General features: G+C 38.4%; 1 protein-coding gene across 2 annotated transcripts; it reads left to right on the forward strand.

Annotated features, from left to right (window-relative positions):
- Positions 1 to 2,001: 2,001 nt before the first annotated feature.
- On the forward strand, positions 2,002 to 15,205 carry Cep89 (Centrosomal protein 89kDa). 2 transcript variants are annotated; one of them, XM_089736120.1, is made up of 13 exons: positions 2,002 to 2,426; positions 2,678 to 2,891; positions 3,145 to 3,320; positions 4,487 to 4,724; positions 5,056 to 5,194; positions 5,695 to 5,837; positions 7,110 to 7,214; positions 8,713 to 9,006; positions 9,332 to 9,491; positions 11,385 to 11,552; positions 12,340 to 12,496; positions 13,379 to 13,566; positions 14,037 to 15,205. In XM_089736120.1, exons 1-13 carry the CDS (start codon positions 2,415 to 2,417, stop codon positions 14,113 to 14,115), a joined length of 2,073 nt encoding a protein of 690 aa, XP_089592246.1. In that variant the 5' UTR covers positions 2,002 to 2,414; the 3' UTR covers positions 14,116 to 15,205. The 2 variants fall into 2 exon arrangements, with proteins under 2 accessions (XP_089592246.1, XP_089592247.1); XM_089736121.1 differs by lacking the exons at positions 13,379 to 13,566; positions 14,037 to 15,205 and adding an exon at positions 13,320 to 13,370.
- The last annotated feature ends 6,254 nt before the right edge of the window (positions 15,206 to 21,459 follow it).

The raw sequence follows: 21,459 nt of genomic DNA on the forward strand, positions 1-21,459 counted from the left end.
ATGGTCTAACATTAACGAGTTTGTTGCTGCTAGTTCCATCTATGTTAGAATATTTGAAGATAATTTGTAAGCTTTTACAAATATATTGTACAGATGGCAGTATTTAAAGTCAGTAAACTTTATATATTACTATTTCATTGTCTGGTTTATAGTCCTTTAGGCAAATCTTATTCCTTTTATATCTACTAGCTTAGAATTTATTTATTAAAAATGAAATTAAGTTGATTACCTATCTGAAATTGTACCTATGTGAAATTGTGTGTGAATGTGTGTAGAAATGAATTGAAATTAAATGAAATGGAATGATATGAGATGAGGTGACGTAATATTCTGGTAAAGCAGTGAGAGTTAACAGAGATGGCAGAAGTTTTGACAGAAACTGAAAAGCCAAACTCAGAGATTAAGGTTTCATTTTCCCTCACATGCAATAAGTTCACTGATGATAAATGCTTCATAAGCCACCATTGATAAATGTTTAAACCTGAAGAAAATAAAATATTCTAGTCCTTGTAATGTCTCTCCTCGCGTTCCCTTCAAATAGTGATTGATGGGCATTGAGTAAATAAAAGTTTTTATTAAAGTAAGTAACAGTAATTTTATCAGTAACTTTTACTGATGGTAGGACCTCTTGTGAGTCCGCACGGGTAGGTACCACCACCCTGCCTATTTCTGCCGTGAAGCAATAATGCGTTTGGGTTTGAAGGGAGGGGCAGCCGTTGTAACTATACTTGAGACCTTAGAACTGATATATCAAGGTGGGTGGCGCATTTACGTTGTGGATGTCTATGGGCTCCAGTAACCACTTAACACCAGGTGGGCTGTGAGCTCGTCCACCCATCTAAGCAATAAAAAAAATAAAAAAACATAAAATTATTTGTCTGTAGTGAAGTTCGCCACAGCTTGAAATTAATGAACGTTTGCAAAGAAATTGCCTAGGTTTTATTTAGCTTCACCCTATATAAGATTACGTTGACAAGTTATGGTCGTTGTCGTATCTGCTTGTCTACCACATGCTGTACTTTTTCTGTAAAGTCTTCAGCAGTAATATCAGTACCAAGCTTTAAGTGTATAATCTATGAGCAAGCTGGAACTGCGTAATGCCTACTCCCAACGGTAGGCATTTCGGCAATATAGTCAACTATTTCACCTATATCATCTTCCCGCTTAAATATCCTGTCTCCTACAGACAGGCAGCAAACTCACAATCCATCTGATTTTAAGTGGGAACCAGAACTCATTGTCATAGCTAGTTCAACCCCACAAGCCGGAAAGAATTAATGCTTTGCGGCAGAAATAGCCAACGCCCTAATCAAACTTAATTGCTGGCAAGCTTACAATACGCCCTACAAGCAGTTATTACGCAAATTATGTTTTTCCGGTTTAGATTACTATTACATTAATGTATTCCTTCATTGTGGAAGTCATTTACCAACATGGGTTAGGTACGAATTTCATTAAATATTTTTACCTGCATCATTGATTGAAAGCCGGCGTGGGCGTATCCTTTAATTTAAACACATCGAGTGTCTTATCCCTCAGGCAATTATGTATTCTCTTAGGACACTTAGACATGCCCTGATGAATTCAACGTTTTTGAACTCTGATGAGTTTCAACTGGGTTTGACGGTAATATGTATAACACTAGCAGCAACTGAAGCATAGGTCAGCATACTATAAGTATGCAATTGTAAATTGTACCTACTTAGAGTTACGCTTTACAATTACTTACAATTTACAATTGCCATCCTTACTTTTTCTTTTTCTAAGTAGGTATTGTCTCAGAGTGAGGATCGGATGTTTGATTGAAAAAGCTAGAGAAGGGTTCTTTAGAGTTTTTACTTTGTTCCCACATACCAAGTCGTACCCTAACTGTTCGGTACAGCGATTAAAGTTCCCGTCTTTCCTAAAGATGACAATCTCAGTCTTTGTACAAATTTAAAACCGAGAGACATAATTATATCAGAATTTTGTAGAAATAAAAATCACTGTCTCTGAAGCGTTACCATAGCGACAGAAATGTCAAAACGCATAGCTTGTTTACTTCTAAACGACATTACCTACAAAGTGTTTTTTCTCGCAAAAGCTGTTGATTTTTATAGATTATTCTGCGATTTTAAAGAACAAAGAGCTGCAAGATATGCACACTTTATTTCTTAAAAAAATGTTTACTTATTTCTTAACCCTGTCCTAAATTCAACATTGACTGGTTCTAATTAGGTTATGTTTTATCAATACCCATAAACTTTGTAAGTTCGTGTTGTCCTGGTACCGTATTGTTCCAGTGACCCAAATAGACTAATGTCTTTGTCCTATGAAGCAGAATATCAAAGGATAAACAGCGTCGCGGTTATGATTTCAATCATAAACTGGAAAATGAATTTACCCAAAAGTTTAGCTTTTTGCAGAATATTGTGATGGATATCAAGGTACAGTTAGTAAACTTTATAAAATTATAAACTCGTTTGTTTAATTACCTAACTAAATACGAAAATTTAATTATATTTTGAATAACATTAATTTAAAGAAACTTGTGTTTTGGTAGCCAAGAATCAGTATCCCATGTTACTATCAACATACAGATAGGTAGTTCAATTTACTTAGTAGCAGTTTAATTGAACCACCATTAACTCTGATTGTATTAAACAAATAGCTAAATGGTAAATAAATACATTTTCAGACAAACGGAAAGCTATCAAGACATAGTAAGCCAAAAACTGATAAGCTAACTCTGTCTGGAAATTTTACTTCTCAGCATCGAGCTTTTGATGTGATACCCCACTGTGATAGAGAGATCATGAGACAAAATATTTTAGAACAGGTTATGAAGAAGACAGGACAAGTAAAACAAAATAAAGATGATGAGATGTATGAGGATCCGAGAGATATTATTGGTAATAAACTTACAATATTCATGTTTATGAATGCGTGATTTAATTCAATCATATATTATTTTTACAAATTTTAAAGTTGTGCTTTGAATTTACACCAGTTCTGTTATTCAGTGATAAAGGGCTAGATCTCCGCTGCAAGCCACTTTCATGCTGTGAATGGTTATTGAAGTACCTCAAAGTCATCATAAATTAAAATATACAATTTCTTTTTAAATATTTAATTCAGAAATAATCACTATGAAGTTACAAACAGTTACAGAGAAACCTGTAAAACCACCAAGGAAACGTACTGCTCATACAGTTACTACTACATCAACATGTCAGTCTAAAGACAGAAATCTAGCAAAAGAACAAAAAAGAAAATTAACAAAAAAATATGAAATACTGGTTACTTCCTTGATGGAGAAGTGTGAAGAGAATATAGCTGTGGTAATTATTCTTTCTTCTTTTATATCGTTCCCTCACTACTGAGGATTGCGACCACATGTGACGTTCTTCCACTGTGCTCGATCATGGGTGGCATGGACTGCATGGTACAGACTACTACCAAGTGCTTCTCTTGCTAGATCTGACGATATGACTGGTGTATTTATGTAATTATTCTACATAAATTTGTTGTTCTATAAACTGATATGTTGAAAAATATATGCCAAATGTGGTGGAAAAATCTACACTATATTGTTATAAGTTAGATTAGTTGAAAATGTTGGTATATGGCACGATATAATTTTTCCCAACTTTTCCCATTATAATTGATTCAAATTTAACATATACGTTTTTACTATGATATGCACACTGTCTCACATTCACTTGGCTGTAAAGAGTCTATTTAAATTTGGTTCATTTCAATCTTATTTTTTTGTAACTCTACAATTTTTTTATTGCAATAATATATTGTGTTTGTTTGTCGCCATTCAGACCAGGGTCATAATAATATGTATATAGTTGTTATGGATTCCTAAAATCCTCTATGTAATGTCTGTTTTAATTAAGGTATTGGCCTCTAAGGTTGAGACTGGCCCGTTGAGTCTCTCGCCGGATCTTCTCAGCGTGTCGCGATTCCGATCCGGTAGTAGATTCATTCGCGAAGCAGCTACTCTTGAGTTGTTAGGTCTTCCTTGAAGGCGCTCGGGTAGCTGTTAGCAAATCCCGCCCGTTCTGGCTGAGCCCTTGCTCGCCCACCTGTCCTTATGAAAGTGGAATGGCCTCAGGGCCACCAGTAAACGCTCAATCTATACTAATATTATATAATATATATAATATATAAATAAAGAGGAAAGATTTGTTTGTTTGTTTGTTTCGAATAGGCTCCGAAACTACTGGACCGATTTGAAAAATTCTTTTTCCATTAGAAGCCGACATTGTCCCTGATGAACATAGGCTACTTTTTTTTTATTTATTTTTTTATTTTTTGTTTCATGTGTGTTTTAATGTTTCCGAAGCGAAGCGAGGGCGGGTCGCTAGTCATAAAATAAAAAGGTTGAGATTATGTTGAAGCTAGTCTATGCCAGAGGCCGCTTCTTTTTATACATTATCTGGATTGGCATGCATGTTATGGTCTCCTAAATTGTTTTAAATTAAATAAATAACATTAGATTTCAGAAAAAGACAATCAAATAGCAAAACTTAAAGACAAACTCAAGACTGTCTTAGAGTACAACAAACTGTTTGCCGAAGAGAATGACCAACTTAGAAAGCAGTATGAAGTCGCATTGAAATATGTAGAAGACTGTAAGACAGGTATTAGAGAGGAGAGGAGTAGAAATAGAGATCTGGAAGAGAAGAACAAAGAGTTGGATGAAAGAGTTAAGAAATTTGAAATGCCTGATAGAGGTAATTCACCTATTTAACTAATGTTAAGCATACTATAAAATAATTTAAACATGACAGTTTGTTTGTTACTCCGTCAAGGAAAATGGAATGGATTTAGTCGAAAATTGGCAGAAAGATGTAACTTTAACCTAGATATTTTTTACCCGGGTAACGCTACTACCAACTACTACTACTACTACTACTATTACAACTACTATTTATATCAACATATATAGCTTTATAGTAGCTTAGGTAATCACCTTATGCAACTTGATGTCACTATGATGTCATTTGTGGTCTTTTTTGCATTGTTCTGTGTTCATACCTTCCGATGTCTTTTGTTCGCTGACAGATAATTGCGGGTCAACAGCGATTCCTTTAGTGGAAGTGTGTATGAGCTGCAGCAGCCGACAGATCATACTGAACCAGGCGAGGGAGCAGAATTCGAGGTTGCAGAAGGACATGCAGGCGCTCAAGGATGTCTTGTATCGGTATATTTAGTACCTCTAAATAGCTCAGATCTAAAAACTATGACGAAACAGCGGCTATTCTAAATATATTAAAGTAAAACACAAATAAACGCACGCACGCACGCACGCCCTCACGCACTTTTTATATATAATTAGTAATAACTTGTAGTATATAACTTGTAATATTGTAGTATATAAAATATATAACTTGCTTTTATGGAAGAGCGGAGTCTGCTAGTACGGGCTTGCACGCTTAAAAGGAGACTCCAATCATTGTATTATTTTAACTCGCTTTTGAAAATAAGCTATTTTGTTTTTTTTTTATATCACTTTCACTTACTACCATCGAAGGCCAGATGATGCATAGTGCCAGATGCAACTTTACATTTGATTGATTGCTTAAGATTAATTTATATTTAATTTAACAATTTATGATATATTTATAATTTAATTATAATTGGGAATTGATCCGCTTAGGGATTGAGTTCACCGTAAATTTTTTATAATTTCTTTGATTTCAGGCTTAACGTTCAACTGGCGAGTTACCAAGAGAGACTGCGTAGCTCACGTACCGACAGCAAAACAGAATGTACCTACAAACCGTCTGAGAAATATAACGCTTTTGATTCTTTGATAACCACCAGTCTAGGCTATAAAGGAACAGGTAGGTAGAATGAGGGATGTATGATCACTGTTCATCTCGGCTTAAGAGGCACAGCATCCACGACAGCGGCTCCCGTTCATGTTTGGCTTTATTAAAGGATGCTTTCGTATAGTTGTCGAAATCGAACCGTAATATACCCGCCCTTATAATATTTGTTTGCCTTACACGCAATGTAAGACGTACAAAAATGTATGACATCAGCTGTAAGTCAATATTTAAAAAACAATGGCTCGTTTGAACGACTGAACGTTGCTACGGGGTGGGATGATGGAGACTTTTTAAAAAAACACTTTTTACAGAAACTGAAAAATGTAATTTTATTATATGAAAGTACACGTTTTAGATGAGTGTCCACAACGAGGTTTCAAACCGATCTGCTTTACTGTGGTAACCGAAAATGCTGACGAAACTTTCGATTTGCGTCATTACCTAGAATCGAAGTAAACAACTGAGGCTAGGTCAGCAGTTTACTTTGTATTGACCATGCTGCAATCGAATATTATAACAGTGCCCAAGTACAGGGAGAGGTGGATAGCCGTAACGAAATAAATCAACACAAGAATTTAAAATACAAGCGAAATTGGTCCTTATGTTACGATGTTCCAAGTCGATTTTTGCAAATGCTGACCTCTACGATTTGCCGTAACCTTTTTTTCGTGTAATTTACTAAGGGATTTTATGACCTGGTAACTAAGACATTTAAGTCATGTCTTATTTTAATTTATATTTTTATTTTTATGAAAAATGATAATATGGAGTGAAATGAAATTAAATGAAGATGATTAATTTGAGACAATAATCAATTGGGATGAAATGAAGTGAAGTGAGATGATATGAGATGAAATATTCTCAGTAAAATGTTGGTTGGTCATTTACCGAGATTTTTTCAATGGACTTTTTGGAGGATCCCGAGAAGTTACACCCAGCGGCTTTGTTTCATTTTCCCACATTTGTGCACTTTTACAGAAATTAAACAGCTAACAAATCACCGTTATTACGTATTTAAACCTGAAGAAACACTAAATAGACAAAATAAAACAAATCACATAACTTCACTCCTCGCGTTCCCGCCAAAAAGTCCAGTAACCTTTTTCGTGTAACGATCAATACGAACATAGATCTACTAAAACGAATATGTCAAAAAAAAATCAAAAATACAATTTGTACAATGACGTCATCGTTCAAGATCGCAACACAGGTTATGCTCGCGTGAAATTTTAACCGCACCGACTGAATTATTATCAGAACATTCGGAAACCCTGATGTCCCCAGGTGCAGCTAATGAAGATGGACATTCACAGAAGACCGTCTTCGAGGAGCAGCACAGCGCCGGTCGTGTCACCGACCTGTCTGGTCTGCTGAGCGCACAAGCACTGGGTGAGGGTTGCATACGGGAACTCATCGATACGCTATGTGCATTGTGGATGATCTAACGGGTGTTGTTAATGCGAATTTACCGGTGGTAGGACCTCTTGTGAGTCCGCACGGGTAGGTACCACCACCCTACCTATTTCTGCCGTGAAGTAGTAATGCGTTTCGGTTTGAAGGGTGGGGTAGCCGCTGTAACTATACTGAGACTTGATAACTTATATCTGATAACTTATAACTGATGATAACTTATATCTCACGGTGGGTGGTTGCTTTTACATTGTAGACTAGCTGACCCGGCAGACTTCGTAGTGCCTCAATCGATAAATAAAAGGAATCCGTTCGACGGGGGACACATTAAAGGAAAAACAAAATTGTTATTTTTATTTAATTCCAAATGTTTTCATATTAATCTACCTTTTAAACCTTCTCTGGACTTCCACAAATAATTCAAGACCAAAATTAGCCAAATCGGTCCAGCCGTTCTTGAGTTTTAGTCAGACTAACGAACAGTAATTTATTTTTATATATTATATAGATTTCTATGGATTCCAGTAATCACTGAACACAAAATGGGCTGTGAGATCGTCCACCTATCTGAGCAATAAAATAAAAAGACTTAGGGGTTCACCGGTGAATGGACGTCAGCGTTCTCTGAGTATCCCACCACTGTACTGAGAACTGTCATTTACTGGTGGTAGTCTTGTATATACCAGCATTATGCCCATTTGCACCGTAAAACAGTCATGCGTTCCACGTTCCACAGTGAGGCAGCCGTTGTATAGTACTATTGAGGATTCAACCTCATGTCTCAAGGTGGGTGCCGGCGTGTGTGGTTCGAGAATTTAATCCCCAATAGCCTTTGTTGTCAAGCTTCTTCATTCTTAATGGGCCATGTGGAAGATTGTCGGACGACCGGTGCCTATGTAATGTTGTACTTTGGGAGGTGTTAAAGGAAAACGTCTTCTTGCGTGTATTCCATGTTTAATGATCATCTTAATCCTAGTTTACAATTATGAAGAAGCCTATGTTTCTGGGTGGTCCGCCTTATTAGGGGGACATACGAGATTCAACCTATTAATTATGTTATATACTAAATGCTATACAAATACTGCGCTATGCTATAATATATAAGTATACACACTTCACCTACATCATGGGGCCAGCTGAACACCAGGCAACCCAAGGAGTACCGTATTCTAGCGCTTAAGAACAAGCAGACGTCTAGTAATTAAAATTTTAATAATAGTTCATAACACTAGGGACATAGGGTCGGAAATTCATGTTTCCAATTTTTCAATTTGAACTGTATTTGCTATTAGCATATTAGTGATTACTGCGTCTTTATAAAAATTGTTCCTTGAATAGGATCTCTTTAAATAAATGATCTATAATTATCGTTCAAACATATACGAGTGATTTTTGTGTGTGCCATTTAACAATGTTGCCAGCTCCAGCGCTGACATTTTAAAATGTTGCCAGCCTAATGAATACGTTTTCCCTGTAGCACCGCTATTCGACGCCTACCAAGATAATTTACAAGAGAAGGACAATTTGATTGTCGATTACGAGAAGCAGTTCGAGAGCATGAACAAGAAGTCGAAACTGATCGTTGACGAGAACAAGAGTCTGAGCGGGAGGGTGAAGGCTCTAGAGATAGAGCTGGCCGAAACGAGACAGAAATACAAAAAGGTGCATGTCGAGAAAGAGACGGCCGACATCGAGAAGGCGACGCTGCTGGAACGCGCCGAGCGGGCGGAGACTAAACTGAAGGAGGTCTTCGAACTTTACGAGAACAAAAGTGAGTGCCTTGGGAATGTTTTAAAAAAAATTAGCAAATATTCTTTAGTGGCAATTTTTTGTGGCAATTTTTAGTGGCAACAGTTCAATCTGAAGATGTCCTGAAAATTTGATCCCAATCGGTCAAGCCGTTTCGGAGTATATTGAAAATTAACTTTTGAGATAAATTTTAGTGTTAATTAGCAAATTGAAAATTACTGGAATTATTATAAAATGGGTAAGGTAGGTAAGCCTCAAAACTACATGTATATGAAAAAAACGTATTTGACAAAATATGCGACATGTGCCCTTTTCGAAATTGTATATTCAATTGTTGTTATTGTCAGTAACGGCGATGATGCGCGATTACGAAACGGTACACCGCGAGTACTTCGCCGTCAAGAACGCTCTGGAAGCTTCCGAGGGCAAGATGGCGCAGCTCGACGCCCTCCGCGCCCGCACCGTCCCCGCCGACCTGCACGAGCGCCGCCTCGAGCACTGCAAGCGGTCAGTATTCACGCCGTGCTTAGTAACGTTTAACGTTCTCGATAGCGTGAAAGTTAACGTATGTATGCAGTTGGAACAGCGCCCCTAGCGGCAAACGTAGGAAAACGTTCCAACTCCATACAAATTTGTGTTAACTTTTACGATATCGAGAACGTTAAAAACACGTACTAAGCACAAGGAAGAGCCTTTGATAAAGTATTTTATACACTGTCTCTAGAATTTTCTGGAAGAAGGAAACTGGCTGTGATAAAAATTAGATTATTTAAAGCCTGTTTGAAGCACGAGGTCGACGTCTCAATGTAGGTGCCGTAACGACTGATTGGCTCCTGGCAAAAAAAAGAAGTATATAAAAATATATATATATTTCTGTTGCAAACAAACAAACCTAAACACAGAGCTCATACAAGCCAAAAAATAAACAAAAAAATATATTAGAATATTATCAGCGTAGTCGGAGTCAATATGCGTCATTAATTTCTTGAAAAAATTAGAAAATGCGACCACATGAGAAGCACTACCTTTCAAAAAAAATATCAAAGTCGGTTCACCGACAAAAAGGGGCGTGGCTGTGTTATGGACACGGCCGTTTGTTGCATGTGAATACGTCTCGTAACGGGTAATAGTTTCTATATAAAATATTATTATTTATGTATGTCATAATCATAAGAAGTCCTCCACACATGTTTTGTTTATGATGGCAACTTTTTCAGTAAATGGGTTCAGGAAATAAATCAACTAAACATATAATTACTGTATTATAACTTTATTTATTATAGGTCTGTGTCATAAGCCCGATGTCTATACAGAAGCGATTTCATCATCCATCTGCGTAATTTCAACCGTCCCAGCTGCAGATGTACTGGCACCGTCGTTGATCCGCTCGGCCGCATTCATTACTTTACGTTGCCGGCACTGCTTGACTCGATCATATGCTGTTGAGATGCCCGTATACGATCTCTGTATTTCGATTTGGCTTTTCGACGCGTATAGGCCGACATTATATATTCTTTGATATTTTTTATTTATTTTAACACCTTATTATATTCACAGTTACAATTTCACACTAATGTTATATATATAATCGATAGATTTTGACGAGAGCTGACGATTGAAACTTTAATGAACGTAGTAGCTTCACCGAGTCGAAAGTTATACTAAATGGAAATCTCGATACGTAGCAAAATGACCTTCAAAATGGCGGGGCTGCCCCCTCCCCCGCGGGCGATGTGTTACAGTCCTTACTTAGCGTAATAAATTCTTTGATTCTTTAGCTATCCAGTGGTGTAACTGAAATTTGGATAGAGATGATAGATATGTAGCTACAACACTAAACTGTATCCCCCGATTTTGTTGTCATTCGTTTTTTTGGATTGCGTCCCTATGGAAGTAATGTTAAAGACGTATTCACGTCAAAAGTTATGAGTTAACCTCTAAATAGTCGAATTGAAAACATATGTATTTTTTTAAAGCGACTAAGGTTATTTTTTTGTATAATCACAATGTTATGTTAACCATATTAAACTCAAAAGACCTAGAGTGAGCGCCGCGCCTACGCACCGCCATCTAGTAAGAAAACATTGACTTAAAACTACGCCTTTTTTACGCTGGTAGTCTAACGGCTGCTCACTGAGTTTCTCGCCGGATCTTCTCAATGGGTCGCGATTCCGATCCCGTGGTAGATTCTGCGAAGCACGGCTCTTACTATGGCTAGTGTTAGCAAATGCTCTCAGGTTGATCCCGTGAGCTCACCTACCCGTCCGGCCGTAGCTGGAATAGCCTCTTAGGCTACCAGCTAATAGGTAGAGGAAAAAAAAACCTAACGGGCTATTCCAGTCACGCGTAAACAAAGAGCCTTGTTATATTTGTTTGTCGACCACGAAGCTCCCAACACAGATTGCTCGAAGAATTAAAACACCAATACAACATGGAGACGGAACGCAAGAACGACCAGCTTGCCAAGATGCAGGAGCGCGTCGCCGCAGTTGACGACAAATTGAACAAGCTTAATGAGCAGTATCAGAGAACTAAACAAGAGCTGGAGGTCGCTTTGAAGAACGTCAGGTATTTATATGGCACTAGCTGACCAGGCAGACTTCGTAGTGCCTCAATCGATAAATAAAAGACCTAAACTTTTGTATAAAATAAACTTAAAACAAACAAAAGGAATTTTGATATTTATCTACCTTTTAAACTTTCTCTGGACTTCTACAAATAATTCAAGACCAAAATTGGCCAAATCGGTCCAGCCGTTCTGAGTTTTAGCGAGACTAACGAACAGCAATTCATTTATATACCTAGTCAGGTCATAAGTATTGTCACACAGTAAAAACTTTTCTTTTAGAATGCTGGCCACAAAAAAGTTTATTGAATTCGAATTTCGAATTGTTCATGAAAATAAAAATGTATACTTTTAGAATTTTACTCATTTTTAAATATGGAGTGGACGCTTAAAGAAGACCGTGTTGCAGTTATTGCGTTGCATCGTTGCGGTTACGCTCCTCTACGAGACTTGTTTTTTTTTTATTGCCCTCGTAGGCAGACGAGCCCACCTGATGGTGAGTAGTTACTGTCGCCCATAGACTTCAGCAAAGTCAGGGGCAGAGCCAAGCCGCTGTCTACCGTTAGGTACTCTCCACAAGCCGCAATTGAAGAAGGACATGTCATAGCGCTCGCGAAACTCTGTGGAGGAGAGCTCATTCCAAAGCCTAATGGTACATGGCAAGAAAGACCTCTGGAAACGCACTGTGGATGAGCTTTTTGACTTGACGCAAATCATTTTTTGATCATTTTTTACACTACACAAACCGGTGTGCACTTCGAAGTTCGTAAAAGTTTTGAATAATTTTAGGTTATACAGGAAAGCGGCTGTTATATTCCGTCAGCGCTTAAAAGCGACCACAGCTCGTTTCTCGAAAGCTCGCAACAGCGCGCGGCGCTCACGCACCAACAACGAACCCCTGAAGCGAGCTCTGATGGCCTTAGATAAGATCAAACAAGAAATAAAGGTAACTGTAATACATATATGTCGGAGAAGTCACAATTGTGAGGCCGCATGGGTAAGGTACAACCACCCCGCCTGTTTCTGCCGTGAAGCAAGGTCTCAAGGTGTGTTTCGCATTTACGTTGTAGATGTCTACGGGCTCCAGTAACCACTTAACACCATGGGGGCTGTGAGGTCGTCCACACATCTAAACAATAAAAAAAAACACCATCGTCAGACATCGTAGGGGGAAGAGGGTGATCGAGCTAAGAGAAATATTGAGTAGGTACACCAATCACGTTTGTTGTCTTAGAACAATTTAGAAATGTTCTCTTGACATTAGCAAATGACAGTTCTTAGGACGGAGGCACCGCTCTTCAAGAAGTCTGGTTGGTAAGTGTGATGGCGTCTACTCGCCTCCATCGGCTAGGCTCTGTCGTAGCACGAAGGTAGCCGAGTTCCAACAGGACCGCGATCGTGCTCCCATCTTTTTTTTTATCGAGGTAAGCCCTGGAGAGGACCTCCCAGGGCAACCTGATCTGACGGCGCACTATGGCAGCGGTCCTCAAAACAATCTGGCTAACCTGGCCTGAAGTAAGGCACGCAGCCCAAGACCGATCGCGATGGAGGAATACTATTGAAACTATCTAACCCACCTGCGGGTTTTAGGTCCTTAAACATAGTAAATATATAAATACGTACTTAATTCGTGCTCACGAGTGACTTCCACGGTTTCCACAAACCTGCACAAAATTTGTACCATTAAGACACATAGACTTTTAGTTTTAAACTGGTTGGCGGCTTCAATGTTGTTGATGCCTCTGGACTCTGGAACTACTGAACACCAGGTGTACCGTGGGCCGTCAAGACGAATGTGGTTATAAGACCGGTTTCCTTTCGAAACCAGCTCGTGAAGGCACGCGCGTACTCATCACTGGACGAGCTGGAGAGACGCCTGTTGTCACAGGAGCGCAGGGCTGCTCACGTTCACGCGGAGCACCGGAGGGAGCTGGAGCGAGCCTCGCTGGCTCTCGAGCACAAAGAGAATATCATAAGGAACCTCATTGATAAAGTGGCTGATGTTGAGGAAGTCAGGTGGGTTTCGGCTCTCGCAGTGAACTACTCATTGTGTATTCTCTTGCAGGGTTCTTGTAGTGCTATGTTTCTGGAGCCCATGGGCACATGCCGTGAATGCTTCTTAATTAATTTATGACAACTAAAATAAGACAATAAGACAATCTGACAATAAGAACCGAAGAACCCGTTCCTAGAACTAACCCATAGACACAGTCCACTGAGTTTCTCGCCGGATCTTCTCAGTAGGTCGCGTTTCCGATCCGGTGGTAGATTCTGCGAAGCACTGCTCTTGCTAGGGCCAGTGTTAGCAACACTCCGGTTTGAGCCCCGTGAGCTCACCTACACACGTTAGGGCGAAGCTGAAATAGCTTCTCAAGGCTATCAGCATAGGTAGGAAACAAAAACAAAAAACATGGGCATATTTGTGCCTCCAGCAAACATAGCACAGGAGAACGTTAGCTGATTCATCTTGAATTATCTTCGCGCAGGCTGAGTCAAACGAACACGCAGAGGTTACAGGGGGTCGTCTCAGATTCATCGGATGACGAGTCGCCGTTCGAAGGATAGTATTGTAAAGGACTCGGAGGAAATGGCGAAGGGAGCAAGAGATTAATGTTGAATTCGAATGCGTTTTATTTGTTTATTGTCCAAACGGGCAAACGACAGTTGCTATGTACCGTTGACGTTACAAGTTTTGGCCTCGAGAGATGAGGTCGATGTCTCAAGGGTACAGTACAGCGGCTGTCTCAATCCCCGAGTCGGAACGCACGATTGCGAAGCGGCAGAGTCAGGCGGGACTGTGGTAATGACCCTTGTACACAATACTGTCCAAGTAACGATGCAAAGGACCATTGGCAAAACAAGAACGTTAACACTTTGATCTGCTGTCCAGTAAAAAAGCACAGACATAATTAGTAATTTTTACTTCGGCTGTGAAAAGGGTACATTTTTAACTGACTTAAAAAAAAAACAGTAGATTATCGATTCGACTGGTTTTTTTCTTCTATGCTTGTCACTTTAGTATTTTTTTCAGGTGAACCAATTAGATTAGATGATTATTCTTTTATTTTGAGTACCGTTTAAGTTTCATCAAGATCTGACCAGTGGTTTTTGAGGTTACCTTTCAATTAAGGATAACCTCAAAAGTTAAGGACCTTAATAATGCCTATAAAATTAATTTCAACTATATTAATGATATTGTAATTTTATTCTGTCGGTTGTCTTTTTTTGTTAATGAATTTATATATTTATCAAAAAACATATTTAACGTGCTTCTTCGTTTCCAGTTTTTTTTTATATTATAATTTGACTGTAATCAATTGTTAAGTTTGTATAAATTTTGAATGTAAATTAAGTTTTATTTCGAATTATTAAATGTACGCATCAAAAAAAGTTCTAGTCAGTCTAAGCGTGTAATATTTTCCCTACGTATGGTCGAAGCAAAACCAACGCAGCGGCCTAGTTTTGCCATTGACATTGTCAACGTCCACGAACGACGGTTACCACTTGCCATCAATTTGATCGTGTACTCGTTCGTTATAATACATTCCTTAAAATACACAAAAAATTGAAATATATGTCTCGATTAATTTCGTTGTAACTGTAATTAATTGATTTAAATATAAAAAATCACAATAAAAAAATTCGACTACCTACATATTATTGGTTTTATTTTTTCCATTACTTATATCTCGACTCGTGAATGTTTCTGAGACCTTAGAACTTATATCTCAAGGTGGGTGGCGCATTTACTTTGTAGATGTCTATGGGCTCCGGTAACCACTTAACACCTAGCTGGTGGGCTGTGAGCTCGTCCACCCATCTAAAAAATAAAATAAAAACCACCTTAGGACATAAAGTGGAATTCTCTATTCTGCTATATAACGACTATCCGATCGTTCATTCCAGAACTCATAAGTCCGCGGCGGAAATGGAACTTACTATTATTTCTTAAGTGTCGAATGTTTCAAAATTCTCTTGTTCTCATATAATGAATTGTATCAAGGGTGAATTTGTATTCTTATATATACTCTATTATTATAATACCAGCAGACGCGTGTTTTATCGGGACCTTACGCATTGACCCTGGACTCATCGCAAAACGACCTTCGTCTAAATTTATTTATTTTTCCTTTAACGTTTTACTGCCGTGAATGTGAGCCACGGTTATCGCGAGCCATAAATGGTACCGCGTTAAAATCACTAGATTCAGCTGAAAATCTCAATGAAAACATTCTATTCTGATATCGCAGATACTGAGATGGCACCGCATATATCATGTTCTCATTAGAAGGGTATTATTATATTGACCTGAATTATATTAGTGGACCTTGTCATTCACGCGTTGTCTATATGGTAACTATTTAAAATCGAACGGGCTGCTTGCACGATAAACGCTAAAAATACGCAATTCCTGATAAAAAAAGCATTAATAATACATTAAATCAACAACAAAAACTTAATCATTAAGGATTAAGATCGGGACTAGACGACGGCCAGTCTTCAGCTCTGATGAAGTCCGAAACGTTCGTTTCCTACCAAGACTGCGTAGACCGAGCTTTATGACCTGGCGCCGAGTCTTGCTGGAAGGACCATTCTTGATTATTGAACATGGTGTTGTTAAGGGGCTTCACTACCTTCTCAAGAATGGTATCTTGATACACTTGTGCCGATGTTTTGATACCTTTTTCACAAAAGTATGGCTCAGTCACTCCTTCATAGCTCATACCCCACCAAACCATCACTGAAGTCGGATAGTGCCCACGTTGCACTCTGTCGACTAATTGGGAAACTTCCTTAGAGCTTTGAGCATAAATACCATATACCTAAATACGGTCATTTTGTTTGTTAAAATGTTGCTCAATTGTAAAAAAATTCTCATCCGTAAACAAAATTTTTCTACGACCTCCCTTTGCGTACCGCTTCAGTAGTTGTTTCAATTTTACCACCCTATTCTCTTTTAAATAATCAGTTAAGATCTGACCAGTACGTCTCTTATAGGCTGCAAGACCTAAGTCATCTTTTAAAACTTTTAAAATACACGACATGGTTCTAGGTGCTATCTTCATCTCCCGAGATAAAATCTTTTGCTTTCGGATAGGATTTCTTCGAATTCTTTCCCTTACTGCTTTGACCACCTTTTTCGTACGAACACTACGTGGACGGCCAGATCTTTTTCTGTCACAAACAGAGGAGGTCTCGTTGCACCTATTAATAGCCCGGTACACAAACATTTTACTAATACCAAGCGTATGGAGAGTATTAAAAATTGCACATGGCTCCATACCTACTTTGTATAATGCAATCACAGCGATTCAGTTCTCTTTATCACCCCACTCCATTTTAATATCGCAAAGTATTGTACAATGTATTGGCGCCAAAATGAGAAAACTCAATGAGCAATCATATAAAAATGACAGATTCCAAATTCAAATGTAATATTTTGTTTATTTTTAATTGTAACAGTATTTATGGCCAGACTAAGTATACTCTTTGTTTATTGGCAAACTTTTGTTATTGTTTAAAGTCTGTAGTCAAATTGAGAATAGCTTAATTTTGTTTATCTTTAATATTATTTGCCTGTAGTGTAGTCTTGGCGATATCTGTGATTATAGAAAGTATAATAAGTCTTTGACAATAGAACCTTAATAATGTTCAAACTTATGTTTTCAATTAATTATAGTCGAATTTCGACTAATGCGGGACAACTAGTAATAAAAAAGACATTCATGTCGGAAGCTGAGCGCAACCGTGAGGTATAAATGTAGGAACATGCTTTATCGCCGTCAGAGCACAAAATGTCATTCTTAAAAGTGTTACAGCAACTCTACAGTACCGTACAAAAACCAAAAATCAAAAACTAAAGGAACAAAAATAATTTATTTACGGGTGGCAGCATCGGCTACAGCTTTATATCAGATGAGCCATGAGCTCGCCAACAGATCTACAGCAGTTAAAATATTACCCGATTTAATTTTTAACATGCTTTTATTTGTCTGATGTGTGTAACGGAAGTCTGTGAGGTGAAATTTCATCAAATTCAAAATGGCCGATTTACATGAATACCAACGTATCGATGAAAATACAATAATTTTCTTATTATGCTCTAATGTGGCCAGAATAAGAATAAAAACAAATAGTTAATAAAGCGTTTTTAAACTATATTATTCGTTATTTGTATTTCATTTAACTTAGCGTATTGAATTTATTATCTTACATTTATATTTCAACAATAGACCTTCTGTTTCACCATGGATTGGTCCGGTCGCTGACCTTTACCTAAATTATAGAAGAAATAGTAATTATTATTCTCGAATTTAAAAATAAATAAATTTCATTATTGAATAAAAATTACCTATGAAGTTACCGATTACTATACGGAAATAAGAGTCATTATTTTTAAAAATTTCATTTCTTAAAATCAAAATATGCACCCACAGTATCGATGCATCTCTGCCAGTGCAGTGGTAGTTTTTCAATGTCCTTCTCAAAGAATTCAGGTGTGCGGGAGCCAAAAAACTATTACTGGTGTAGGAACTGTTGTGAGTCCGCGCGGGTAGGTACCACCACCCTGCCTATTTCTGCCGTGAAGCAGTAATGCGTTTCGGTTTGAAGGGTGGGGCAGCCGTTGTAGCTATACTTGAGACCTTAGAACTTATATCTCAAGGTGGGTGGCGCATTTACGTTGTAGATGTCTATGGGCTCCAGTAACCACTTAACACCAGGTGGGCTGTAAGCTCGTCCACCCATCAAAGCAATAAAAAAAACTATTCAAAGGCATTTTGTACACATCTATGGTGTTAAATTTTTTTCCCTGTCAAGAAGTTGTCTAAACTGTAGAAAAAGTAGAAGTTTTCAGGCGATTTCGGGGTTTAATTTTTTTATTAAAATATCCATGTCGGAAGCGTTCAGACCAATAATCGAGTAATGCGTTTATTTGTAATGTTCACTCAGTACAAATCATTAATGTTGTGAACCGACTGTGTGGTATATGCAGCATAACGCGACGGAACTTGTATTCCATATAATTAATTAGTCATATTTATATCGTGTTATATTTTATATTGATGAAAAATGATACAAATATCGTGAAAACCAAACACTAATCAATAAACGAATGACTGAAATTGAAAATATAATACCATATTGTTTAAATAAATTTCAAATTCATTTAAAATGAATTTAAAATTTGTTGCCAGGCATATATTATGCTTAAATTATATTACAAATTGTCAGTGTTGGAAAACGGCAACTTCTTACGTAACGACTTATTATTTAAAAAATCAAAAACCCATTCGCTCATCACGAAATCTCTGACGAAACGAGAACTTGCGAAAGGTTCTCAGCGGTAGGCTCCATTTCGATAAAGCGGCACGAGACGAGAACCCTCTCATCGTGGCCGCCGGTAACTACATTGCCGATCCTGCGGACCAAATGGTAAACAGTCGACGTCGCCCAAAACACGTCATCTGGGATGACTTTTAGGTACCCCAAGCACCGGTCGTCGAACCCGTCGCTTGCGACAAAGGGCTCGACGAGTAAATTAACTCACAGACACAGCTCACTGAGTTTCTGGCCGGATCTTCTCAGTGGGTCGCGTTTCCGATCGGGTAGTAGATTCTGCGAAGCAGGGCTCTTGCTAGGGTCCGTGTTAGCAACAACGTCAGGTTTGAGTCCCGTGAGCTCACCTACTAGCCTGGTGACGCTGACATGGTGTCAGCGTCACCAGGTAAAAAAGCGGTATGCAGAGGCTTGTCTCTGCCCCTGGCATTGGCGACGTCCACAAGCGACAGTAATCACTCACCATCTGGTGGCCCGTATGCTCGACTACCTACAAGGATAACAAAATAAATAATTAATACGTAATTCTTGTTACATGTCCAATCTCCAAATATAAAATACTTTTAGTAGTCACTGACATAGATCACATCTCAGATGCAGACCTGGAAGCTTTATTGCAGATGTTACGATCCGTAATCCTTTTTACCAATAAGGCGAATAATTATTAAATTTTTAATCTAATCTGCAATCTCTTTATCAACGATAAACTGATTTGAATCTCTGTTGATTTATTATCTCTGCGCTAGAACAATAAATATTAAAATTAATGGAATTTTCCATTATTCTATTCCTAGTTAAAATTTTGTAGTCTGAATAATGTTATAGGAGTTGAATTTTTAAAAGAAGCTGTAGGTATATACCGTAATGAAATTTTCTACCTAATGCTTACATTGGTGTTTCACGGAATTTGAATTTATCAAAGCTAACTTTTGTTTATTGAGTTGTTCTCAATTACAGCTGTAGCTTACAGTTCATCTGATTTTAAGTTGTTACTGAAACTCACAGGCATCAGGATTAGTATGCCACCACACATATTGAGGTGTCCATTACTATTTCTAAGTTATTATCCATTTTATAGTTATTGTGGTTACGAACAACTGTCTGAACTTTTAATTAATAAATGTTAATCACATTACTGTCGCCTAAATACTGACTTTTAAATTAAAAGATGATATTGAAAACTCGAATCTGAATTTGGACGTGAATTCAACGGGAAAATAAATTAAAACTATAATATTATCAGTAATTAAAACAGTGAACCTAATATGAAGTGATTTGCTTATCTATTCGGAGCCTTCATACCTGTGGCACAGTATAAACACATCAGTAAGATAGTTTTGTTCGTTCTAATAATGTGTTGTACTTAGTATTATTGTAGGTGCTTTTTATTATTTTAGATGAGCTGGTGAATTGACCGCTGATGTGAACATTTAACAGTTCAGGATAACTGTTTTAGACCAATTATATTAGAATAAAGGATCTCCTTGACTTCATTTTTTTATTTTATTCCTCTTGTAGGCAGACGAACGAGCACACGGCGCACAATCTCGCTTACGACATTTTCAAGATAAAGCGCATATATACAAGTTCCGAACAACAACATTTGGACCGTCGGTCTACCGAGCAATATCACCCGCTCGGTGGAAGATCTTTCCTTTGTCGTTTAAGCCTCCCCACACTGGTGACCTGCGACGGAACAATTGCAGCCTTCACACTTCATCATCAGCGCATCAAGAACTTCGGCTACCACAATCCCTGCATTCTCGCAGATAAAAGAAAGTCATTGACAGTCGTCCCACAGCGAGCCAGCATCGCAGCCTCAACAGGACCATCGCAGCCGACTCACCGCGCTTCCTGGTCCTACGGCACGCAACTTCACTGTCTCATCTCGACACTACAGTTCATCGCAGCTCACGACCGGATCATCAACGCTTGGGGTCACACATCTCCGGCGTGGCAGCTCTGCATCACATGGACTACGCACGACACGCACGCAGCATTCAAGCTCAGCCTCGACTCACTGCAGGCTTCGAGCAGCACTGGCCCTTGCAAGCTAATCTCAGCACGGACAACGCTAACTAAAAATAACACGACCTCCGGTCTCGGAGGGGAGTGATGTGGCGGGTAGTCATCATACAACGCAAGATAATTGACAGAGGCCTGAATCTCGCTTACGACTATTTCAAGATAAAGCGCATATATACAAGTTCCGAAGAACAACATTTGGACCGTCGGTCTACCGAGCAATATCATCCGCTCGGTGGGAGATCTTCCCTTTGTCGTTAAGCCACCCAAAGGTACCACCGCCCGCCTGTTTCTGCCGTGAAGCAGTAATGCGTTTCGGTTTGAAGGGTGGGGCAGCCGTTGTAGATGTCTATGGGCTCCAGTAACCACTTAACACCAGGTGGGCTGCGAGCTCGTCCACACATCTAGGCAATAAAAAAAATAAAAAAACTTGGTTGCGACGCATTCCACAAATTTTACAACTAACATTTATTTACACTATGTGATAATCGTTATCTTTACTGTCGTATGAAACAAGGGCTGAAGCCGACACGATTTTCTTTTATA

Source organism: Bombyx mandarina, chromosome 20 (assembly GCF_030267445.1).
Source record: "Bombyx mandarina strain Sakado chromosome 20, ASM3026744v2".
In the NCBI taxonomy this organism is placed as follows: Eukaryota; Metazoa; Arthropoda; class Insecta; order Lepidoptera; family Bombycidae; genus Bombyx; species Bombyx mandarina.